Source organism: Leptopilina boulardi, unplaced genomic scaffold (genome assembly GCF_019393585.1).
Source record: "Leptopilina boulardi isolate dan_hultmark-lab unplaced genomic scaffold, ZJU_Lbou_2.1 LbouV2_30, whole genome shotgun sequence".
Lineage (NCBI taxonomy): Eukaryota > Metazoa > Arthropoda > Insecta > Hymenoptera > Figitidae > Leptopilina > Leptopilina boulardi.
In genome coordinates, this window is record NW_026137863.1 from 727,330 (window position 1) to 752,342 (window position 25,013).

Genomic DNA, 25,013 nt, shown 5'->3' on the forward strand with positions numbered 1-25,013 from the left:
TTAAATGCACTTTTTTTTTTCTTAATACATTAATTAGGTTATGAAATATTTAACTGTAACATTTTTTTTTAAATACTACTTTAAGGATTAGTTTTTATATCATTAAAATATCTATTGTAATTGATTTTTTATATATATGTGCCACTTAATTATATATATCCTTAAAGATGTGCAAGAATCAGCGATAAATATTCACAATCTCTTTAAGTTTTTTGTCAAAAAATTCTGTTTTTTTATATATTATTTTTTATAATTATGTCATTTAAAAAAACAATTTTTTAATTAAACATAAAAGGATGATTTTTCTACAGAGAGAATGCCAATAGATTTTTAAAGATAAATTGTGAGCTATAGTATTTTGTAAAGCTGATCAACATAATCCTCCTTCGTACTCTTCATCTTCGTCTTGATTTACCGGTTCTGAAGGAATTGGCGCAGAACTTGTTTCTTTAATTTCTGATTCATTTACGTTCTCTTTTGTGGTTTCTTGATTTTCCTGTTTGTCAAATAATTAAAAATAAGATAAATAAAAATAATAATAATAATAAATGTTATAACTTACTTGATTGACTTCTGCTTCGACAGTTGCTTGTCCTGTTAGTTTACTGGCGTTAGGTGAAATATAAGATTCCGCAGCATTTGCACGAATTCCTGCTGGTGGTACAGCGTATTCTTGTTGTGGTAATGGTAGTCCTCTCGCTAATTTTGCATATTCTACATCCATATGTTTAATAAAGGGACTATTTAATGCTGCTCTTGCTGCGTCAGCATCTTCATTGTCATAGGCTTGTAATAACATTTCCAAAGTTTGTATCTAAAAGTTATTATTAAAATTAGTTTTAAAAAATTTTTTTTAATTCAAATTTCATGTTATTAAAATTTTTTATTTTCCAAAAGAAATTTACTTCGGGAACATCACAGCAATTTCCCCATTCCTTAAAGGCTTTTTCCGCTGCAACTTGATCACCTCGTGCAAGTTGCACAAGAACTAATACAACAGCTAATCTTCCTATTGAAGGCATATGATCAATTTGTTGATGCATTCCTATTTCTCTTCGAATAGCATCTGTTGCTTGATCGTACATTTTTAATTTCACCAAAATTCTTGCTGCTTTACTCATATATTCAGCTGCTTGTCGTGGACTATCTTCTCCCTTTTTAAAAAAAAAAAATTTTATCAAATTTATATTTATATAATATATATATATTATAATTTATTTTCAAAATATTCTAAAAATTACCATAACAACATCAGCTGCTCGTTTATATAATTCTAAGGCCATTTCAGGATCTGTAGCTTCTATTAATTTTGCTCCTTTATCCAAAACAGTTGCTCCTGATTCTGGAGATCCATGTTGTTGATATAAAGAACATGCCGAATGTGCAAGCTTTGGAACTTCTGAAAGAGTTCCCATTTCCTTACAAATTAGTAGAGCCTGTTCAAAGCTTCTAAAAGTTAAAAAAGAAAATTAGTAATCTATCTAATATAAATAAAAATAAAAATAAATACTACTTACTTGGCTGCATGAAACCATCTATTAATTAAAAAAATTGTTAAGAAAAAATTCGTTTGAATTTTCAAAATATTGACTTAAAATTAAAATATTTTGAAAAAAGGATACGATCTGTTTTGTTTATAACAGTCAGCTGCTTTCATTAAACAATCTTTGCATTGTTGATATGATTTGACAATACGAAAGCATGTTGCTAAATTTAAAAAAAAAACTGGGTGAGTCTATTGTTATAATATATAAATTTAAAAGAGAAAATTACCTGCGTGATTATATTCATCAGCTGCAACTTCGTAATCTGGTCTCCATTTTAATAAAGTTGTTTTTAGGCTATCGAAAAAAAAGTAATTTTTTTTTTTTATTTTTCTTCAAATATTATAAATCAATTAGACAGATGGACGTTCCTTTTACTTATAATATATGTCAATATTCCAATTATTTTTTTTTAACAGATTTACCTTTTCTCTGCCTGTCGTATGTGAGCATTTCCTTCTTCGATTTTTGACATTTTTCTCCAAATGGTGTATCTTGATTTTTTAACACTTTGTGACAATTAATTTTGTTTAAAAACCGCTACTGTCAGTTTGACATATACGATTTATATATGTCAAAAATGTTATAGCAAACTTGCAGACGACGTTTAACGCAAATTCCACTTTAATCTTCGACTATAGTAGTTAGATAGGAAATCAGTCTAAAAAAAAGTGTTGTTGTTTTCATCTCAATTCTGAAAAATAACACTAGATAGCGTTGCTTACAAAAAATTATTATTTATTTATAAACAATTGAATAGATATATTTGAATTTTTTATTTTTAAAGTAATATCTAAATATTTATTTTATTAAAAGAAAATATTTTTATTTTTTGAATTTGTGACAATTTTGACAGGAAATGCGATTGCGCATCCATAACTTCCGATTTGAAAAAACGTTTGTTTTTCCGTTTATACACAAATATAAATACTACGAAAAAGTCTAGCGGTAAATACGTCTAAAATTTTGTTAATTACTTCAATTATTCCTTAATTTTAATCGTGAATTAATGTTAATAAGTTATATATTTCGAGTGTATTATTAGTATTTTGTTTACGCATCATTAAATGTGAGTATTTTAGATCAAAATTACAAACCTAACCTCAATTACAAATTATTAGCTATTTGTATTTCCTTTTAAATATTAATTAATTAGAATAATTTTCTGAATGAAATTCAATTATATAATTTAGTTTAAATTATAAAATAAATTTTTCCCTTTTTTTAAAATATTTTTAAGCACATTTGCTTTTATAAATTAAAAAAAAAAATTACGTTAAATTTATTTACTATCAGATGGCTGAAAAATTAGAAGATCTTAATCTTCCAAATGCAGTTGTAACGAGAATTATTAAAGAAGCATTACCAGATGGAATTTCAGTTGGAAAAGATGCTCGTCTTGCTGTTGCAAAAGCTTCTTCAATATTTATACTTTATTTAACTTCAACTGCAAATTCAATAGCAAAAAAACATAATCGCAAAACAATAAGTGGATCGGATGTTATTCAAGCAATTGAAGATATTGAATTTGATCAATTTAAATCACCATTAAATGAGGCCTTAGAAAATTTTAAAAAAACACAAAAAGAAAAAAAAGATGCTTCAGCTAAAAAGAAACAACAAAAACAAGATGAAGATGGTACTGGTGAAATACAAGAAGATGAATAGGATTAAAAAAGAAAATAGAAATTTAAATTATATACTCATATTTTGACGTTTACCAAAAAAAAAACAACTATTTTTCTACACGAAAACGTCATGAAATTTGAAATCTATTTTTTCTCTAAACTTTATTTTAACAATTTAATTTACATATATATATATTTATATATATATTTAAAGTTAAGAAATGTGAACAAACTAATATTTGACGTGCAGGAAACACTGTCAAAAAAAAATAAACAGACTGAATAATCTTTTATTATAAATTCATAAAATACAATTTATTTAAAGATTAGATTAAACTGTTAAATGTTTCTCATATTTCGAGAATTTAGTATATATATTTATAATTTTTCTTCGTTTAAATTAATAATACAGTCAGTTTAATGTAGACATTAAAAATACAAATATTTGTTTTGATTGTATATTTACAAGTATATAGAATAAGATACAAATTGTCTTTTTTTAAAAAATGTTAATTTATAAATAACTTGGCTTACATTATAAGCGATTTGTGCAACTTTGAAAAAAAAAAAAATAACTTTCAGGCCCTTTTTTTTTTTAAATAGTTTAACATTTCGTTTTTTTATTTGTGAAATAAAATTTATGAAAAGCACTGAAATTGAATACACATAAGCCTTATTTTTTAGTTTTCAATATTATATCACTGTTATAGTTTGTTTTATAAATTTTTTTAATAAGAGGCACTACAATAATTTTAAAAATAAAATTTCGCCGAATTAGATTTTATCTACTTTCGAAATATAAATAACAAAAAATTAAAATTCTGATAAAAAAATACTAAATACAAAAACTTTTCTATTAATCTTTTTTTTTAAAAAAAAGATACTATAAATTTTTTTGGTATTTAATTTTAATTACTTTCGAAAAATACAAATCTACTCTAGCTTTTCTATTTACATGAAGATTAAAAATGCTTCTACTTTTTGAATATATGAAATCGTCTTTTTTTTTGGAGTAATTTTTCTTAAAAGAAAAAGAAATTTTTTTTTTTTTTTAAGGCTGAATGACCCTTATTTTTCGAGTTATTTCACATCGACACATTGGACATTCTGATGTTATCATTTCTGTACAAATTGCGCAACAGCAAAGATGTCCACAGGGAAAGAATATTACGTCACACTAAAAAGAATAAAAAAATTTGTTTTTGATTGTTTCAGATATTTTGAGGGAATTTTTCAAAAATTTGTTTTTTTTTCTACTCACTTGTAAATCCATGCAAACAACACATTCTGTTGTATTCATTCGTTGTGTGGAATTTTCTTCGATAGATGTACTTGTACATGGTTTTTCTTCTGGTGGAGCAGAAGGAAGATCTTCTCTTGGTGCCGATGGAATGATTATTGATTCATTTATTGAATTTAATTTTTTCTCCGACAAATAATTTTCCGCCGCTAATTTAATTGCTGATCTATCGGCGTCACTGTTGATTCCAATCTATTTGGAAAAATTTATATTTTGATATTTAATATTTTAGTTTAATTTTAATTTCCTTTTTGGATTAATTTTAGTTTAATTTTGCTTTGATTTTTGATTTCATTTTGATTTCATTTTGATTTAATTTTGTATTTCAATTAAATAAATTTTTTACGTACTGCTTTCAATTGTTCGTCATCAATATAAGGTAACATCGATGGCAAAGTTGTTAAAAATGGCAAACAATGTAAAACACCTGCTATTGCAACATGTCGAACTAATGTTGGTTCCAATGTTTCCAATAATCCTTGAGGTCTTGCTTCCATTAGCGATTGATATTGCATTAACCAGAATAAACTACTTCTTCTCGTCGGCTGAAAAGGAAATTTAATAATTAAATTATCATTAAAAAGAAATAAAAATAAAAATTTACATTTGTGTCTCGATATTCTTCAATATGTTTGATTGTATCCAAAAGTTCTTCTCTTCGTTTCTCTTGTTGATCCAAAAGATCCAAAAGTATTGCACTTAATGTCACTCGTTTGTCAGCAATATCGTTCTGAAAAATTGAAAAATTGTAATTAAAAAGAAAAAAAAGAGAAAAATGGAAATAATTATGAAATAATTACAAGCTGTTGATTCATCTCGAGTTTTCTTCTTTCCAATTCAATATTTGTCAGCGTTGCAAGTTGTGATTGAACTAAATTCACTTGTTGAACTATACTCCAAGATCTTGCATCACTGAGTTCCAATAAAGCAGCAACGGCAGCTTTTTGTAATGCTTCATCTTTTCTCAATCTTTCGATTAAGTCCTGTCTATTTCGCTCTTGATTTTTCATAATTTGCATGAGATTATCGTTATTTTTCACTTCACTGTAAAAAATGGTTGAAAATAATTTTTTTTTACTAAAAACAAAATAATTTTTTTTTTACTAAATCTTACATGCTTAATAAAGAACGAGCTGTATAATCGCGAAATTTTGCATATTCTGCTAGTCTATTTTCCCTAATTAATTCTTCTTCCAAAAGTTCTTCCATTGAAACTGAAAGGAGAAATTTTCAATTTATAATTTCTTGATAATTATATGGAAAATATTTTTTAATAATTTTTTTTTTTTTCCCCTTACTGAGTGTATCTTTTGTTCGAAGTAAATGCTGTGAACAACTTGCATTGAGCAATTGAATTTCTTCTCGTTTTTCTTGCTCGGTTAATGTTGCTTGAGTAAGTCTTTCTTCTTCACTAGTCTTAAGAAATTGTTTTATCACTGCATCCGCCTCTTTTTCAGCTTTATAAAAAAAAAAGAAAAAAAAAAAAATAAAAATGATAATTATTAATCTTAAATAAAGAGAATTTCGAATTTAAAATATTAAAATACCGTCATAAATATGGGAAATTAATTTTGCTTTATTGAGATCTCTTTCTTGTTGAACCTTAACAATTTCTTGTTCCAATTGTGTTTGTTGTAATACAAGATCTTCCAAAAGCTGAAAAAAAAATTGAATTTCATTTTATAATTATAATAATAATTATAATTTTATAATTTATAATTAAAAATGTTAAATAATTTTTTTTTTTTTTACCTTTTTCTTATTATTTTTCAACATTGATTGTAATCCCAATTCCAATTCTTTTTGTTCTTTCATATTTCTTTCAACTTCCAAAAGTGCACTTTGCCTTTGTTCCTGTAAAAATCGATATAAAAATTATTATTTTATAATTATTATATGGAAAATTTATGAAATATGAAAATTTAAAGAAATGAATATGATAAATGTACAAAAAAAAAGTAATAAAAATTAAAAAACTCAAACCAATAATAGCCAACAAAAAAAAACAGGTGAAATAAATTCCATAATAGAAATAAAAAATTGACTAAACATTCCAAATTTTTTTTATTGGAAAACATGCCTTTGCTTTTGCTAGTAGAATTAGAGTTGCCTAAAAATAAAAAATAAATGCGTTAGGAATTTTGATCAGTAGATATGAGAGACAAATGAGATGATTTGTGGAATTATTTTTTTTTTTCCTTTTTTTTCTTAAATTTTCTACCTGAGTATCGTTGTCCTTATTTTGATAAAAAGTTTTAACTTGTTCACTATTTACATTTTTTATTTGCTCAGTCTCAACAATTATTTCCTCAGGATTATATTCAATACCACATTCAATTGATAAAAATGCTATAATCACAATTGCACCACCATCGATAATATCCTTTGGAGGATATAAAAGATTTAATCCATCTAATTCTAATTGTATTATTTTTTGTGCGTAACCTAAAGACTTTGGTAGGCATTTAATGGCTTTATTAAAACTAAAATTTAGAATTGTGAGCTTTCTCAGTTCTCCTATTAATTCTGGTAATTCTTTTAAATTATTTTTTGAAACATTTAATATATTTAAGTTTCCTAAATTCACAATTTCATTTGGCAATTTTTTTAAATTGTTATCTTGAAGATATAATTTCTGCAAAAAAAAAATATATTTTTAATTTTGTTTTCAAAAAAAATTTATTTAATTTTTTTTTATTTACCTCAAGAGAAACGAGATTTCTCACATCAGAAGGCAAATTATTTAATTCATTTGAACTGAGATCTAAAACAGTTAAAAGTGAAAGATCACTTAAGGCACCTCCACCTGAAAGTGAACTTAATTTGTTATTATTTAATAAAAGTGTCTTTTTTCGAAACACTTTGCACAATGAATAAGTTCCCGATGGCACCTGTTTTAATGAACATTCCGAAATATCAAATACAGGTTCAGGAGTTTCTCTTGCCTACAAAAAAAAAATATTTTTTTTTATTTATTTCGTGCAAAAAAATAATATGCGGTCAATAATATATATTACACTTACGATTCAATTTATCTAGTTTCTTTATTTTATTTTTTTAAATGACAATAATATATTTATGTATATTAATATAAATAATATAGAGTAATATTAATATATTTATTTACCAAATATAATTTATGTTCCAATCGTGCTTTATTACTCATGGTTGTTATTTTTTTTGACAGAGACATTGTTTTGTACTGGTCATGACAGCGGATGATTACAAATATTCTGAAACACAACGTGACAACGTAATTGAAACATTTGGAGATGAAGACTTTAATGAATTTTGAAATTCTCAAAAATTGTGAGTTTTATTTTTTTCCTTGTATTTATTTTTTTTCTTTGTTAGAATGACATACCACCTGATATAATACAATTTTTTTTATATTAGTCACAGATTTCAAGAAGAACTTAGAGAGGTAACTCTACTTTTACTTGGGGGTTTCGATAACCGACTGAACAAAGAACGTACGCAGCATTCTATGAAGGCAATTTGGTTGATGATAAACTAGGAAATTCAAACAATCGATTTACTTTTCAATTATATTGTTGCAAAACGTAATTTCTTTTAAAAACAGGTAATATTTTTATTTTTATAAATTTTAAAAGATTTGCTCTTAAATATTTTAAATTTAACGTTTAAATGCTAATTTTATACTTTTTTTTGGCTAAATTAATTATTTTTTTTGTTAATTAATAATTAACTAGCAATATTAAACACGCGCAAGCGCGCCAAATTGAGTATTTAATTGTTTGTTATAAAGAAATTAAAGATTAATATTATCAATAATAATTTAAATTTATTAGAATATTATTTCATATTAAATGATAATAATGAAAATTATTATTATATGTTATTAAATTATATATAAAATTGAATTATTTTCCAAATTTTCAATTTAAAATTCAATTATTTACCAAGTTTTCAATTTAAAATTAAATAAAATTCAAATATTACCCGAAATTTTAATTCAACATCAACTTAAATTAAATTATTATCCAAAATTTCAATTAAAATTCAATTATTTTCCAAAATTTCGAGTCAAAATTAATTATTATCAAAATTTTCAATCAACAATCAACTAAAATTAATTATTATCAAAATTTTCAATCAACTAAGATTAAATTATTTTCAAAATTTTCAATTTAAAATTCAATTATTTACCAAGTTTTCAATTTAAAATGAAATAAAATTCAATTATTTTTTAAAATTTTAATTCAAAATTAATTATCGAAATTTTCAATTAAAAATGAACTTAAATTAAATTATTATCGAAAATTTCAATTAAAATTCAATTATTACCCGAAATTTTAATCCAAAATCAACTTAAATTAAATTATTATCCAAAATTTCAATTAAAATTTTATTATTTTCCAAAATTTCGAGTCAAAATTAATTATTATCAAAATTTTCAATCAGCAATCAACTAAAATTAATTATTTTCAAATTTTCAATCAACAATCAACTAAAATTAAATTATTTTCAAATTTTCAATTTAAAATTCAATTATTTACCAAGTTTTCAATTTAAAATAAAATAAAATTCAATTATTTTTTAAAATTTCTATTCAAAATTAATTATCGAAATTTTCAATTAAAAATGAACTTAAATTAAATTATTATCCAAAATTACAATTAAAATTTAATTATTTTCCAAAATTTCGAGTCAAAATTAATTATTATCAAAATTTTCAATCAGAAATTAACTAAAATTAATTATTTTCAAATTTTCAATCAACAATCAACTAAAATTAAATTATTTTCAAATTTTCAATTTAAAATTCAATTATTTACCAAGTTTTCAATTTAAAATAAAATAAAATTCAATTATTTTTTAAAATTTCTATTCAAAATTAATTATCGAAACAATGCCAGAAAAACATTGAAAAATTTTAACCAACACAAAATAATGTCAAACAATACATTTAAAAAAAACAAATGACCTATAACAAATACTAACTTCAGGTGTGGACAGAATGAACGAAAGATATTCACGATTATTATATGTAATAATAATAATTTAATAATTAATTATTAAAAAATAAACAATAATTAATAAAAAATAAAATGAAATTTTTGAAATTTTTGACAAAAAAAATGTTTGATGGTAGAGATAAAGAATATTTAAACAATAATTTAAGTGTTTATTGAGCAATATTACCTAATTTTAGTTTTTAAACCTACGTTAATAACAAAAATAGGCAGTTGTTGTATTTTATATTGATATATAGTTTGAATACCATCTAAGTATTCAGAAAAAGGCAATGAAATCATAAATTATGATTTCGTTTCTTCAATTTTGCTACAATGTGCGTTATTTATCTTAAAATCTATTAAGTTTTTTCTAAATTAAATTTTTATATAATTTCAAAAAAAAAAATAAAAATTAACGCTTAGATTATATTTTCATTGTCTTACTGTTCTAAAATAAATTTTCTCGAAAATAAACTTTTGTGCTCTAATTATTATATAACAGGTTTTTGCATAAAGGTTTTAAGTTCAAATTTGATTTTTTGAGGTAAATTCTCCAGTTGATATGTAACAGAAAGACAGCTTTCAACAATTTTGAGAGATTTGCTTTTGACGTAATCGATATTCTGTCGGTGTCAACATTCCTCTGAAAAAGAAATTAAATTAACTTTTTTTTGGCGATAAAATATTTTCATTAAAAAAAAATTTTACATTATTTATTTTTTTTTTAAAATAATTATAATTGAAGGGTAGAATGACAAAAGGGGTCAAGCGCCAATTCACTGTTTTTACAGGAAGTAAAAAAAACATTTTTAAAAATTTTGCAGGTCATTTAAAAAAAAACTGAGAAAACCGTTTCGATATATTAGTATGTTTTAATAAATAAACAACAATTTGTTGAAATAAACCTACATATTAACGATAAAATTAAAAAAAACTGTGGTTCCTTGAGGTTATATCAACTGCGCACATTTTCTTTAAGCATTAATTATAAAAAAAATATACAGTTTAAAGAAAAACTGGAAAATTAGTTTCTTTCTATGGAATCGACGAAATGAATAGAAAAAAAAATTCCTTTAAAAAATTGTTTGTTTTCAAGAAAATTACGAATTAATTGCTTGCTTTGGAATTGAGCAATACTTTCATCTTTAAATTCAATTGTTCACTTAGTATAACCATAAAAATATTTAAAAATTAATAACAAAATGATTTTAAAATTGTTTAAAATTGAAAATACATTATTATTATTATTAATTTTATTAATTAAAATATTATTAAAATAAAATATTAAAATAAAACCTAAAAAAATAATATTTTTTTTTTATTTTGATAATATTATTGACTCATCACTTTCTTTTGTTTTTCAATCAGGTTGCAATAAAGTAAAATTGAGGCTATTTTATTAATTTAATTTTTATTAAAAACTAATTTAAATACGCAATAAAAAAGGAAATCCTTCTACAGAAATGTGTAAATGAATTTTCTTGATTTTTTTATGCAAAAACCTCATTTTCGATAAATTGGCGCTTGACCCCTTTTGTCATTCTACCCTTCAATTATTAAACAAACCTTAGAACTGTATCGAAAGAAACGTAGACTCCTTTGTCACACATGCGACGATAAAGATGCCAACATTCTTTTTCCTTAGCAGTTTGACAAGGTGGTTCTTCGGGAATTTCATTTGATACAGATATTTCCGGTGTTGTATTTACATGATTTATAGCTATCTATTTAAAAAAAATATTTCTATAATTTAATAAAAGGCTAATTTTATATATATATTTTTTTAGAGATCATCAGGAAAAAATTTCAAAAACAAGGAGAATTTTTTTTACCTTAATGGGATTTTCTATTAAAATAATCGGCTGTTGTGTATTTTCATTTTGTAAATGTCTGGAAGAATTCGATTCTATCTTTGATGTTATTATCATTTCTCTAAAAAAAAGAAGATTTAAAGATATTAATATTTTCTTCCTATGTACTTGAGTTTTTTTTTTTTTTTAATGGAGAAAAAAAATTGCAAAAAGATCAATACTCAATTATATGAAGAAAAGATTAATGATGTCACGTAAATATGAATCACGTGACGAAGACTTCAAAGATACGATGAAGTGCATGTCTAAAACCTTAATCATTTCGTCAAGGTCAGGAATTAAAAATGATTTTTTTTTTTTAAAAACTCTATCTCATTTGAATTAAAGTCAAAAAGCTCTCTTCTTTCTCCTCGATTTAATTACATATTGAGAGAGAGAGTGAGGGAAGGGAACTTTTGATTTCCGCGAACTTTATTCACCCGGGAACTTTATTCTACTCAATGGTTTGTAAACTAAAACTGATTTGATCAATGAACCAAAAGCTTTTATATAAGCGCGCTTACTTTGAGTTCAATAATTTCTTGGAAGTAAATCTTAATTGTAAAAGTTTCGAAAAAGAAATTTTCCGAAAATTTCCATTTTTCTAGAGGAAAGAAATTTTTATATTTTTTCTAACTAATGAATATATTAAAAAAAAATGACTTTTTATTGAACGCAAGGTAGTGCCAGCGTCACGTTTTTCATGTTATTTTTTGCTATATCATAAATTCCAAAGTAATCGAATTCAATCTGTGCATGTTTAAGGGATTTGCGACCCTGAAAGAATATAATGGTCTCTTTCTCTCACGGTAGTTTACTTTTTTTTTTTTGTTTTACGTTTCTTTTTGACCTTTATTGGTTTTGTTTTAAAAAATTATTTTTATTTCCAAAAAAGAAAATCATTTTTCAAGAAAAAAAATTTTTGCAATATTTTCATACCCAGGTTTTGGTGGTGTACTTTTTGTTCGTAAAAGTTTTCGTTTTTTGTCCCTTAAATCACTAATTGGTACAACCAAACATCTTTTCTCACGATCAGTTAATGGAATATTTATTTCATTTTCTTGTATTAATGAAGGAAGTGAAGGCACTAATTTTGAAATTTCTGTTTTCCAGGTTGTTGTTGTTGTTATTGTTTCTTCTGGAGTTGGAGATCTACTATTTCCTCGATTAATTGATGATGATTGATTTGATCGAATCAAAAGAATATTTTTCTCTTCCTTTATTGGTTCATTTTTTGTTGAATCATCGTCAAATGAATCTTGTTGAAAAGAAACTAAAAGAGAAATATTTTCTTAAAAAAAAAAAAAAAAGGTTCAATTATTTGGGAAATAATAAAATTCGTTATGAGGTTCTATTTTTTTTTTTTTTTTATGACACAGGGAGTAATTTTTTTAAATTCGGGTCGACCATCGATTGTTTTGAATTTAGGTTTCCGGACAATCTTTAGATTCCTTGAGTCTGTACCACCTTTTTTTTCTGTATCCTTGACTCTCTTTTTGTTAAATTACTACAATTATTCAAAAGTTGCTTTCAGGGACATTGTAGTAGTTGAGGATCGGGTTAATGGTTCTAGGGATCAGTGCCTTCAATTATTTTTTTTTTATGTATCTTCTTAAAGTACAAAAAAAAAGTGGGTATATTTAAAGTTTAAAGTCTATTAAACTTGTGATAATATGTCTTTTAACTATTGATTATAACAATTGTCGACAATCTCCTTCAGAAATGAAAAAAATTTGCCTATTAATTTCAATTTTTTTGGAGGATTTTTTTTAGAAAATAGTTTTTTAACATGAAAATTCAAAATTTAAATTGCAAGTTTCAAAATTAAAAAGGGATCTTATTACTAGATTATATATATTGCCGACTGTTTACTAAAAAGTAGGCCAGGTAAATCGTATGTCATTGATTTTGTCTCGCTTGGAAAATTAATCTATTGACTATTTTTTTATATCTATTTCGTCCTTCCTGATAAGGGATTTTTTTAAAAATTATTTTTCAATTTTAATAATAATGAAATTCAACTAACCAGATTTTATTGGTCTCCTATTATTCGTAATGGCAGGATTTGTAGAAGATTTGATAATCGATGTGGTTGGTAGCTTATTTCTCAATTCGTGTATTAATTTATCATCCCTGAGTGAATTTTCATCAACATCGCTATCACTGTCAGCTGAGCTTATCAATGAAACCATTGTGACAATATCGGTTATTCTATTTTCTAAAAATGCTTTTCCACGACGTCTATTATCATGATTATCATTATCATTCTTTGAACCAATTGTGAGTCCTCGTCTTTTACCACTTTTTGTACGACGTTTTATTGGCGCTGATTTTATTGGACGATGTGAAATTGCATTCTTTATTGATGGCTCATTATTATCATTTGTCAGAACATTTAAAATATCTTTTCTTTCGTTTAATTCATTTTTTATTATTGGCGGTGAATCAATGACAATGTTAATTTGATTTCTATTTGATGAAACACTCATTGGTCGACGTATTGGTGGTGCTGAATTTGTTCTTCGAAATTTTGATTTTTCGGCTACCTTTAATGTCATTGTTTTTTCAATAATTGGACCAACAAATGCTTTATTAAGTCCACTTTGAAAACTAGCGCGTTTTAATTTTGCCGAAGAAATTACTTCTTCTTCTTTGCTTGAGGATGGTAATTTTAATTCTTGAATTTCATCACCAGTGATATTCCAATCGATATTGATGCATGATTTTTTCTTTTCAATTGTTGGTGAATTCAATTTTTCTTCATTTATTGAATCGTTTTCGTCTTTTAAATTTTCATTTGAATTTTTATTTCGATTTGATGTTTGATAGCTGGAAATTTTTAAACTTTCTTGTTTGTAATTGAAACATGATTTTCCATAGCTGATTATTTGATCTTCTTCCATTTGTTGATCACTTTCTTCCTCTTCCTCTTCTTCTTCTTCATTTTTAATTTCAGTTTCATTTAATTGTATTTCTATTTTTTCATTTTCAGAATTTTTTGAATTAATTTCATCATGATTTGAATTTGTATTTGGAATTGAAATTGGAGTGGATGGTGTTGTGGTGTATGAAAGTTGTGAATCACTTCGCTCCTCAACTGTATTGTGAGCGAGAAAAATATCGATATTTGATTTATTTGCTTCTCTTTGTTTCCAGGCAAGGCGTAATCTTTCAGCGAGTTCCTGACGTGAATAGAGAATTGTTGCCTTTTCGGTAATTAAAGGACGGGAGATTTTTAAATTTCTGGCAGTTGGTGGACGTGATTTACTTGGAATTTGACGTGCTACTATTTCAACTTGATTCTCAGTTGATTTTGATCTTTGCTCACCCCATGCGATACGAATTTTTGGACGATCATTATCTGATTTTGGACTTGGGCAAAATTTCGTTCTAATTGAATTCGAATAAATTTGAAGTGGTTTCTCATCGTCCGCTGATCTTTGCCGTCGTATTTGTTGACGACGTGGATGATGCTGTTGAAGTGAAAGTTGTCTAATTGGACCCGAGGGTCTTCGTTGTGCTGACATTCTTCAAAAACAAAAACACCTTCCAAAAGCTATGGAAAAAAATTCATTTAGATAAAAATTATTGAAATTCAAAATTTCTAGTTTGAAAACAAATTTTCTCATTTGCAAAAAAAAAAAAAAATGGGCTCTGTGAAATTAAATGTGCAAAGAATCTCTTTAATTGTTCCATGAATACTTTTCATGTATAAACTTGAAAATGTTATAAAGTTTTCTGAGAATGGAGAAAGTTGTTCGTATGACTCAGTTGGCACTCACTAATGGGGTTGAATTCGTCGACCCCGCGAGCAGTCACGAAAACTAGTTTTCTCACAAATAAAAAAATTGTTTTTTAATATTTAAAAATTGTTTTATAAAACAAATTTTTGGAAATAAATTATTTTTTTTTATCAATAAGAGGCAAGGAAAAAAAAAGAGAGAAAAATTTTGGAAAATAATTTTTTGGAAATTCTTACCGCAAATTTTGTCACGGTTTGGAAAATAAATGTTGAGAGAAAGATGAATGAATTAATAGATATATGGAATTAAAATGAGCCGGCGTGACTGGCGAACGCCGACTGACTGACTTCGAATTCTCGCTGACGAAATTCCATCCATTGCCCTCTTCTTTAAGCACTGCCACTACCATCGTACCACAGTTATAGTTATTTCCACCCCTAGGGCCACTTTTCTTCTATACTTTGCTACTCTATATATGTATACAATCAACTAATATTTACAACAACTTTGAAAGCTCTCACCAATACAGTTGAAGAAAAGGCTTCTACTACTAGGACAATTTACCACAATTCTCTCTCTCTCTTTCTCTCTTTCTCTCTCGTGATGTAGTCACCTGTTATTGATCAAAAGTTTGCCTATCATCTGACAGCTTGTTGTCCGGGAGTTACCATGGCATCGGCAACGCCGATCATTCAAATCGCTGCCCAAGCACACACCTCTAAAAACTTTATAATGGAAAACTTTTAACTTGGCCCAACTTTATACACATGGCTTGGCCAAAAGAGAAAACGATATTAGTCTTCTAGATAGAAACCTTTCATTTGCTCACATTTATCTGATAGAACTAGGTTTTAAGGGTGGGAGAGATTTATGAAAATGTGTCTGACAACCGATCCAATTTTTAGGGACAATGATTCTTTTTTTTTCAATGTTGATGGGTGAATGGCATGAAAAAATTATATTAAATTTTTTTTCAGATCGAGAATAGAATTTATAGAATTCAGAAGTTTTAATTAAATTTTTTTTTTGGAAATGATAACGCTTTTGATTATTAATTAAATTTTAATTTTCTCTTTATGAAAAATGAAAAAATTAATATTTGTCATTTTAGGAGAATATTTAGTAATTTGGACCAAAAAAAAATTGGCTAAAAAATTCTTTTTATGAAAAATGAAAAAATTAATTATATTTGTTTTTAGTAATTTGGATCAAAGGAAAATAAAAAAATGTCTCAAGGAAATGGATCTCCAAATTCACAATCGAATGAGGGTGACAAATTTTTTGAAAATGAAAATAAAAATGAATTTTGGAGTGACGTGATGGATTTGTCGGATTCAGATGTTCAAATATCCTTTTTAAAACAAAATCACTTTTTAATAATTTAAAAAAAAAAATTATTTTTAATAATAATTGGGAATAAATTTCTTAACTGCTTTTTTTCATACGAAGATTTAGAAAATGTAGATGAAACGGAGATTGCGGAGAAATTACACAAAATATTAGATGAGACTTTAACGACTTGTAAAATTGATGATATTGATAAAAGAATTTTTTCAACTCATCTTAACAATGCCAGCAAAACATTTATTCAGGTTTATCGATCATGAATTAATTTCTTTTTTATTTATTATTTTTAGTTAATTTTTAATTAATTTTGTTAATTTTTTAAATTATTTTTTTAGTTAATTGCAGAAATTGATAAAAAATTATCAGCCAAACGAAAAAATGAAAATGACATTCAAGCAAAATTGAAAATTTGCGAAAATCTTTTGGAATGTTGGCTAAAATGTATGAAGCATTTAAAAAGTTTAAAAAATATTTCAATTACAAAAATAAATTCGTTTCCTGATATTTTTTTTAACGTTGTAAAAAGTGCATTGAGTTTTTGTAAAATGAGGTAAGCTGATTGATATTGGTTTTTAGAATTTAATTTTAAAAAAAATAATTGGATTAAAATTCTTTTTTTTAAAGTGAAATGAACCATGGTGATGTTAACAACTTTAGTAAAGAAATTGCAGTTATTTTTCAAAAATCCAATGAACTTATAAATGCATTTCTTAATATTTGTGACACAGTTATTAATTTCAATGTAGAAGAGGAGACAGAATTAAATGTATTAAGTTCAAGTAATAATATTTATTATTTATTATTTATTATAATTATTAATAGAATATTAAAATAATATCTTCAATTTTATTTTAAAATACTTTTTTTCATATTCATATTATGTCATCAATAGTCATAAATGAAATTGGTGATACTACTGTAATGGTAAATCGATTAGACCTGAAAACTATAACTGGAATTTGGAAACAGTTTGGAAAATTGGCAACTATCCACGGCGAAAAAATAAAATTGAAATTTTCAGAACGTGTCATACAACATTTTAATTCATTAGCAGAAAATATTGTGTCATTAATTTTTTCAGCTGTAAAAGTAATTATCTTTTTTTTTAAATTTAATAAATTAATTTTTTTTTATTTAATCATATACATAAATTGTAAAATTTTTCAGGGTGAACAACAAACTGTAAATGAGAATAGAATTTCTTGTTGTAAACTTTTAATGAAAATTCTAAATAAATTGTGGAATATTTATTATTTGTCTATTAATGATGAAATTGCATATTCTATTGTTAAAATGCTCGTTCAAATGTATAGGCATTCTTCTCCTTGTTTAATTGCAATGAATGTAAATCATTCAATTGTTAAATTTATTGAAATCAATATTTCGAATGATTTAGAAATATTTTTTAATTCTGTTTTTAATGAAGAACATGTGTTTAAGGTTTGTATGATTATTTTTTATTGCTTTTTTTATTTAATTTTTTACTAATAAAATTATTTTAGGCATTTTTTGAATTCGGAAAAGGAGAAGATATTGATGCTATTGGATATCATTTATTAACATTAAATATAATGAGAAAATTAATTAAATTATCCTATGATATTCAAAGAAAGTGGATACTCGACGAGTCTTCTATTCTCGATGTTGCTTTTACAAATATTGATCTCTGTAAGTTTAAAAGAAATTTGATTTTTTTCAATTAAATTGATTTTATTTAATTAATTAATTTATGTTTCAAAGTACAATTAGAAATTTGTTTGGGAAAATTACAAATATCATTATCTCGAAATCTTGGAGGAAGTGTGAAATCATTGACAATTTATGAAGAGACATTCACAATGATTTGGGGTTTAATTTGTCAAGTTCCATCATCTGATTTTGGAATAATTGAAAATTTATTAGTAAAATATTTAATGAGTGGAAATTATTGGAGTTCCCTTCTTACTGTTGATGTATGGTGTATAATTAGCAGGTGAATTTCTAATTTTAATTAAAAAACTAAATAAATAATATAATAATTTTTCATTTTTACAGATGTACTTCTCCACAATTGTGTTACGATCATTTGAAATATTTCTTGAAAGTTTATAATCAATTATCAGAACGAAAAAATAGTTTAGAAGTATTTTTTCTTTCTTTCTTAATTAGACGACTTTATCGAACATTATCAGAAAACAAAAAAGATTTTTTTGTAGAAAATTTAGATGTATCTGATTCTGATTTTTGGATTCCTCTTTCACAAGTGTTGACTGATAGGGGAAAATTAATTGTTGAGAGAAAAACAAAAGAGACTGGCAATGATATAACGAGAAATTTTCAACTTTTTACAGAAAAACCATGTTTAAAATCCTGGACATGTTTTGTATGTGATAATTGAAATTTTATTATTTCTATTTGAAATATTGTTCTTTTTAATAAATTATATTTTTTTTTCAGACTTCATTGTTAAAAATGACTGAAATTTGTTCTCGTGAACAAGATAAACAAACTATGAAAACTCTTTCTAATATTTGGAATTCCATTGTTAATGTAATTGAATTCTGTGAGGGAATTTATTTAATTCTTATTTCAGAATTGATGACAGCTATTTTTCATTGTCATATTCCTTGCGATGAAAGTATTAATGATGGAACTATATGTTCGGTATTATATTTTTTCATTTTAATATTCGATCTTTTTCAAAATTTTCTGATTTTATTATTTTTTTTAACTTTTTATTTTACTTGACAGATTCTTAAATCTATAACATCTTTATTACCGTATACACTTCCTTTTGTACGAATACAATTATTAAATTGGCTAAAAAATACATTTATCAAGAGTAGAAAAAAAATTTCACATTTATCAACTTCTGTTGCTGAGCTTTATATTCAACTTTTACAAGATGAGACACCGTGGGTTTGTCAGGAAGCGTTTGAATATTTTAACGATTTTACACGTACAAATCCAAATGAAGATCTCGTTGGAAGTGTTCTAAATATAATTATTGATAAGACAACATTATCAGAAAAAGTAACGGCTTATATTTCCAGTAGCTTACATTACAAATTGTCTGGATTCCCAAATAATGAGACATATCTCCGTCAATTATTGGGAAGTTCACGAAAAAATTTATATCAACATACTTGCTATGAAGTGAATGAAAGAGAGGAAAAATTTCCAAAATTGGAAATTTCTAATTCTATTAATGATTGCAATGTAAAGAGAAAAATTGAAAACATATGCAATGAATTGAATGAACTTTTAAATTATAAAAATGATATTAGTCAAGAGAGTTTTGAAAAATTGAGAACAACTTTTATGAAAATTTGCGATCAACGTTCTTAATCAATTTTTGTAGTTTTTTTTTTAAATTATTTTCATGAAAATTTGTAATTGATATATTTTTTTTTAATAATTCTGAATCAATTTTGTATATTTAAATTAGTTTTATATTTATTTAGTTGTTGTAAACGGGCTAAATAATAATAAAACAAAATAGTTATAAACTAATAATTATTATTAATACGAATTTTTATTTTTAATATAAATATATTCAAATATTATCTAAAATAGAATAGATTATCATTTTTAAAAAATTTAACCTTGAATGAAGGCAATTTTTAAACGAAACGATTAAAAGGGGGACTCAAAGCAAAGTGGAAGAGGGGGAACCCAGATGGAATAGGACAAAGAAAGAATTGAAAAATAAAATATTTCTATTAATTCTTTTTTTTAAATTATATATAATATAAATTTATTTCAGATTTCGCAAAATTTTTTCTAAAAAAAAAGATAAGGTTTTTATCTGTAAAGTTATTTTACAAAGAATTTCTCTGAAAGAAGTTGATTTTATTCATAACCGGAAAGCATCAATGTGTGTATATTGCATGTGACTAAAAAAGAAACAATTTTTTGTATGTATAGACGTCGGTGTAAAACTTCGAAGATAAACTACAGTTTGGGAGTACAGCACAACTTTTAGTAGCTTTTAGTTTGCTTCTTGACTTTCAAGAAAGAATTTATTCTCCATTGTATTTTTGTTTTCTTCATTATTTCACCATTATGTGAGTTTATTATTAAATTATATTTTTATTAAAAAGTAATTGTATATTATTTAAAAAAAAAAAAATTTTTTAAGTAAAAGAAAATTAGAATTAACAATTTTTTTAATTGCTATTTTGATTTTTTGCAGAAAATGTCTTATACTGCCTATCAGTATAAAGAAAATGGTCATTTTTCAAATGATCAAATTTTAAATACTATTAATAAATTTGTGACATTACAAAAAGATGATAGAAAAATAAGTAACGCTCATATAGAAAAGGTAAATTTATATTAATTTATTTTAAATTAATATTATAAAATAATTTTTATATTTATTTTTTAAATGCAGGTAATTAAAGAAGGTATAATACCTTTAATGAGAAGAAATGATCCTTTTTTTAATAAATTTTTTAATTCCATTTTACATGGAGGTTCCTATTATAAAGGAACAAAAGTTGGAAAACCAAATGAATATGATTTGAATATGATTATTTTACTGCCGTGGAGACAAGATACTTTAAACGTAATTTATATTATATTTTATTTTAAATCTAATTATTTATTTATTTTAAATAAATCTAATTTTTTTTATTAGTTTGAAACACCTGAAAAGAAGCCCGGCTACATCAAAATACAATTAACTAAAGATAGTAAATTGCAAGATTGGAAGAATTATGAGTAAAAAATATTTCAAATTTTAATATTTTTGAAAATAATTTTATAAAAATAAATTAATTTATTCGTTCTTTTTTTTTCAGAAAACAGCTCGACAAGATAATTAGTCCAAATAATTATTTGGATCAAAATAAATTTCGTGAATTAATGGAGTCAATTTTATCAAGAAGTTTGCAAACTTTACCAAATTGTCCAATTCGCAAAAATTGGAAACAACTTCAAATAAGTAACGAAAATTACAGCGTGAGTTATCATTTAAAAAAAAAAAATTCTCTTAAATATAAAATTATTTTCATATACTTATATAAAATTATACTTTTTTTTAGATTTCTTACAAAAAAAGTGGTCCAGCTTTTACATTTACAATAATATTTTCAAATAATCAAGAAATTGACGTAGATTTGGTACCTTCTTTGGAATTTTCTGTTCCTCCACCAAAACGATATAAGGGATTTAAAAATGAACCAGTAATTAGAATTATTTTTCCAAATCATTTTTCAAACACTTTTTAAATTTTCTTTTCTAATTTTTTTTTTTTTTTTTTTTTTTAATTTGATTTCACTTTAATTTTTTGCAGAAAAATTGGTCAATTATTCCAAAACCGCAAAATGAAGAAAATGGAAATTTAATGTGGAGAATAAGTTTTTATAGAGAAGAGAAAGAACGTTTGAAAGGTCCCATGAAAACAGTGATTCGATTATTAAAAGTAAGACTAATAGAAGTAATTTATAAATATTTTATCTTAATTTTTTTCAATATTCTTTTTATTTTACAGAAACTCAGAGACACGCAACGAATGCACAATTTTTGCAGCTATTTTATAGAAACAGTTGCATTGAATGAATTAAAATCATACGAGAATGATTTAAATTTTATGAAATTACCAATAACATGCATTTTTATGCATGTAAGTATTATAATTAATATATAAGTGAAATGAATTATTTTTTCTTATATTAATGAAAATAATATTTCAGATGCTTGAAAAATTACGCGATGCTGCAAAAAATCATAATATTCCATTTTTTTATAATAAAAATATGAATTTATTGGAAAAAATTTCATCAATGGAAATGAAAAATTATGCTGATAGATTTGCACAAATTATATTGAAAATAAATCAAAATATTTCCACAGATCCTTGTATTATTGCAAAGTTTATTTGTAAGTATATTTTTTATTTTGTTTTTTAATAATTATTAAGATCATTTTTTTTATTACAGTAACTCCAGAAGAATTAAGAAAATTAAAAGAAGAATATTTACCAACTGTTCCGTCGGCAGAGGCACAAGAAATTACAGGTAATTAATATTTTTTTAATAAAAAATTATAAACATTAAAATTCATTTATAAAAATTTTAATATTTCAGAACAAATTGAGAGAAGCCGTTGTATCCTTTCTTAATTATTTTTTTATTATGTATACAGAAAAATTGAAAATTGCCAAAACAATCAAGAATATTGTCGAAGAGAAAAAAAATTGTTCTACTATTAAAAATGAAGAATTTCTTTTACTTTACAATCTTATTACAAGTGAAGCGAAAAAAATTAATGAAATGTTTTTTGAATTAAAAGAAGAATTGAAACATATAAATGATAATATGAAAATTTTAACGGAAAAAATTAATGAACTTGAAGCAAAATCTACAGATGTGCCAAGTTGTTTGTTAGATTAAATTTTTACTAATCTCAAAAATATCATTTGAAAACAAATGGTAAGGATATTTTTAATTGTGGCTCTTTATCAATTTTAATTACATTTTTAATCTATTTTTATCAATTTTTAATGTGCTTGAAATTGTACTTGAAATATTTTTGTACAATTCTTTTAATATAAAAATACAAATAAAAATGTTTTAACATTTTTTATTTCTGCAAATGCAGTTTATTACATCTTTAAGGCTTGCTATTTTTTTTTTTTTTTACATAATTACATAATATAATAAACAAAAAACAAGACATTGGCAAAATTGAAAATATAAAATAACATGCGACATTTAATTGTATTTTTTATAATTTACTCGGGTTTACGTTCCATTTTTAAACTAATTATAAAATAAATACATTTTGAATTTGTTTACACAATTAAACAAAAAATTAAATAATAAATGGAAACAATAATACAGTAAAAAATGAAATTTACTTTGAAATATACGAAATTTTCAATAAAGAATACGAAAAGCGAGTAAAAAATTATTTTAATGATAAACGAATTTTTTTTCTAATTTAGTTTCATCACTTGTCAAATTTAATTATATACAAACAATTACTCCTTTATGTTTTATCGAATACTTGAATTTATTTTTTACAAAAAATATATTTACTAAAAATTAATTTACCAAAAAAAGGAGTTTTTTTTCTCTATTTTGCTTTTCCTTTTTTTCATTAAAGAGAAATGCAAAAAAAATCGTCAATTGATAGATATTAATTTCGTTATTTTAAAGCGTATTTATTATTTTTACTAACGATACGCTCAAATTTTTTTTTAAAGTTTCTATATGAAAAAATATTATAATTGCGTGCGCCTTTCGTATGTAATTAAAGGTTTTGCATTATTGTCCGCATATTCAATAAAATCTTTACCTATTAAATTTGCACATCGAATTAAACTAATACAATCATATTCGGCATAATGTGAATTTTCCTCTGTAATGCCAGTCATATTTTTTAATATTGTTTCTAATTTCAAATTTTCTGGTTTTGTGAAAATTGGCATTTTCTCACTAATTTTATGTGATGAAACATAATTTACAGATTCTACTTTTTTTAATAATAATTCAGGTGTTTTATCATTTGTTCTTTGTAAATTCATACGTTTATCTTTATTTTCATCAAAAGATTCTGTTCTCTTTAAACCTGCAATTTCTTCACAATTTTCAAATGTTTCTATTGAATCGAGAACCGAACAAACTGCATCATCCCAATTATCTTTCAATAATGAATGACAATTGACAGTAGATTCTGTTGTTTTTGTCACACATCCATTTTCTTTAAAATACTTTCTAAAAACGTCTATTGAATCAATAGCCAAAATTTCACTAGGCATCACCTTCAAAATAGAATTTAATTTTTATTTTTATTACTTCAATTTTTAAAATTTTTAAATAATTATAACGTACCTCATTAGTATTTTTAATTTCATTTAGTAAAATTGGAAAATCAAATTTTTTTCCATTGTGTGCTACAAAACAAATAGGTTCCTGTAATCGTTCGAGAAAATTATTTATTTGACCACAAACATTTGAATCGAACGGTTTTATATTGTGTAATTGTTGATTTGTTAATTCTGTAAAGAAATTATTATTTTTTTTTTTTTATAAATTTCAAAAGATATTTTATTTTTGAAATTTAATTAAAATGACAATAATTTACCTGTTATTTTTGTGACAATTTTTGGAATATTAGCATTTGGATTTATTGGTATTACAATTTTTGCTAAAACCCGTGGTAATTTTGATTGAGGGACTTTAATGTGTTCCCTTAAAACTGCCACCATTGCCAACTCGGTAATTTTTGGCAAAATTTTACCTCTAATTAGATCTGTTGTTTCCAAATCGAGAAATACAAAACTGTTTATAATTTTCGACATTTTTGCATCAGTTTGTATTGAGGTTAGGGAGAAAAAAAATTAAAATTAATTTCTAAATAAAATAAACAATTTGACACATTGATAATTTCTTCATGCAATGTTGAGATTAATTTTTTCAGAGTTTGTGAATTAAAATAGACTATTTATATTGATATCACAACACAAACTGACACAACACACAAGTAAACAGGTAAACACCAGATGATAAGAACTTTAAATGACTCACTGACAACTTGTGATTGGATAATAGTTTTCCAATCAGTGAAGAGTATAAATCATAAGGGCTGATATACAAGTACTAGGGACATTTAATTTTTTAAAAATTCTAGAGA

The 25,013-nt window shown here is 24.3% G+C and overlaps 7 protein-coding genes across 10 annotated transcripts; 3 read left to right on the forward strand and 4 right to left on the reverse strand.

Moving 5' to 3' along the window:
• Positions 1-202: 202 nt before the first annotated feature.
• On the reverse strand, positions 203-2,183 carry LOC127282361 (gamma-soluble NSF attachment protein-like). Its single transcript, XM_051306542.1, has 8 exons — positions 1,970-2,183; positions 1,774-1,841; positions 1,623-1,707; positions 1,518-1,535; positions 1,242-1,449; positions 906-1,154; positions 563-814; positions 203-496 (listed from the first exon to the last, which is right to left on the reverse strand). The coding sequence occupies exons 1-8, from the start codon at positions 2,017-2,019 to the stop codon at positions 371-373; spliced, it is 1,056 nt and encodes a 351-aa protein (XP_051162499.1). The 5' UTR covers positions 2,020-2,183; the 3' UTR covers positions 203-370.
• A 150-nt stretch (positions 2,184-2,333) lies between these two features.
• Positions 2,334-3,446, forward strand: LOC127282367 (DNA polymerase epsilon subunit 3-like). Its single transcript, XM_051306547.1, has 2 exons — positions 2,334-2,613; positions 2,841-3,446. The coding sequence occupies exon 2, from the start codon at positions 2,841-2,843 to the stop codon at positions 3,210-3,212; it is 372 nt and encodes a 123-aa protein (XP_051162504.1). The 5' UTR covers positions 2,334-2,613; the 3' UTR covers positions 3,213-3,446.
• A 141-nt stretch (positions 3,447-3,587) lies between these two features.
• LOC127282350 (E3 ubiquitin-protein ligase LRSAM1-like) lies at positions 3,588-7,699 on the reverse strand. Of its 2 annotated transcripts, XM_051306524.1 has the most exons (13): positions 7,600-7,699; positions 7,175-7,417; positions 6,694-7,107; positions 6,553-6,582; positions 6,225-6,326; positions 6,020-6,128; positions 5,771-5,929; positions 5,587-5,686; positions 5,273-5,516; positions 5,077-5,202; positions 4,823-5,017; positions 4,434-4,664; positions 3,588-4,349 (listed from the first exon to the last, which is right to left on the reverse strand). In XM_051306524.1, the coding sequence occupies exons 1-13, from the start codon at positions 7,663-7,665 to the stop codon at positions 4,224-4,226; spliced, it is 2,145 nt and encodes a 714-aa protein (XP_051162481.1). In that variant the 5' UTR covers positions 7,666-7,699; the 3' UTR covers positions 3,588-4,223. The 2 variants fall into 2 exon arrangements, with proteins under 2 accessions (XP_051162481.1, XP_051162483.1); XM_051306526.1 differs by lacking the exon at positions 6,553-6,582.
• Positions 7,700-7,906: 207 nt separating this feature from the next.
• On the forward strand, positions 7,907-19,886 carry LOC127282346 (uncharacterized protein C1orf112 homolog). Of its 2 annotated transcripts, none has more exons than XM_051306519.1 (12): positions 7,907-8,055; positions 16,244-16,390; positions 16,490-16,636; positions 16,727-16,941; positions 17,016-17,170; positions 17,284-17,480; positions 17,559-17,831; positions 17,894-18,059; positions 18,132-18,363; positions 18,426-18,753; positions 18,828-19,034; positions 19,122-19,886. In XM_051306519.1, exons 2-12 carry the CDS (start codon positions 16,271-16,273, stop codon positions 19,716-19,718), a joined length of 2,637 nt encoding a protein of 878 aa, XP_051162476.1. In that variant the 5' UTR covers positions 7,907-8,055; positions 16,244-16,270; the 3' UTR covers positions 19,719-19,886. The 2 variants fall into 2 exon arrangements, with proteins under 2 accessions (XP_051162476.1, XP_051162477.1); XM_051306520.1 differs by lacking the exon at positions 7,907-8,055 and adding an exon at positions 11,476-11,592.
• Positions 9,677-15,937, reverse strand: LOC127282349 (ras guanine nucleotide exchange factor R). Of its 2 annotated transcripts, none has more exons than XM_051306522.1 (6): positions 15,281-15,937; positions 13,328-14,857; positions 12,241-12,592; positions 11,284-11,383; positions 11,018-11,175; positions 9,677-10,094 (listed from the first exon to the last, which is right to left on the reverse strand). In XM_051306522.1, the coding sequence occupies exons 2-6, from the start codon at positions 14,826-14,828 to the stop codon at positions 10,034-10,036; spliced, it is 2,172 nt and encodes a 723-aa protein (XP_051162479.1). In that variant the 5' UTR covers positions 14,829-14,857; positions 15,281-15,937; the 3' UTR covers positions 9,677-10,033. The 2 variants fall into 2 exon arrangements, with proteins under 2 accessions (XP_051162479.1, XP_051162480.1); XM_051306523.1 differs by having other exon boundaries at positions 9,679-10,094; positions 12,241-12,574.
• A 132-nt stretch (positions 19,887-20,018) lies between the features above and the next one.
• LOC127282360 (cyclic GMP-AMP synthase-like receptor) lies at positions 20,019-22,944 on the forward strand. Its single transcript, XM_051306541.1, has 11 exons — positions 20,019-20,437; positions 20,566-20,697; positions 20,767-20,940; positions 21,013-21,095; positions 21,176-21,335; positions 21,419-21,559; positions 21,670-21,798; positions 21,868-21,999; positions 22,070-22,256; positions 22,316-22,393; positions 22,463-22,944. Exons 2-11 carry the CDS (start codon positions 20,569-20,571, stop codon positions 22,495-22,497), a joined length of 1,248 nt encoding a protein of 415 aa, XP_051162498.1. The 5' UTR covers positions 20,019-20,437; positions 20,566-20,568; the 3' UTR covers positions 22,498-22,944.
• Positions 22,945-23,367: 423 nt separating this feature from the next.
• Positions 23,368-24,856, reverse strand: LOC127282362 (uncharacterized). The gene is made up of 3 exons (XM_051306543.1): positions 24,465-24,856; positions 24,212-24,378; positions 23,368-24,141 (listed from the first exon to the last, which is right to left on the reverse strand). Exons 1-3 carry the CDS (start codon positions 24,679-24,681, stop codon positions 23,602-23,604), a joined length of 924 nt encoding a protein of 307 aa, XP_051162500.1. The 5' UTR covers positions 24,682-24,856; the 3' UTR covers positions 23,368-23,601.
• Positions 24,857-25,013: the final 157 nt, after the last annotated feature.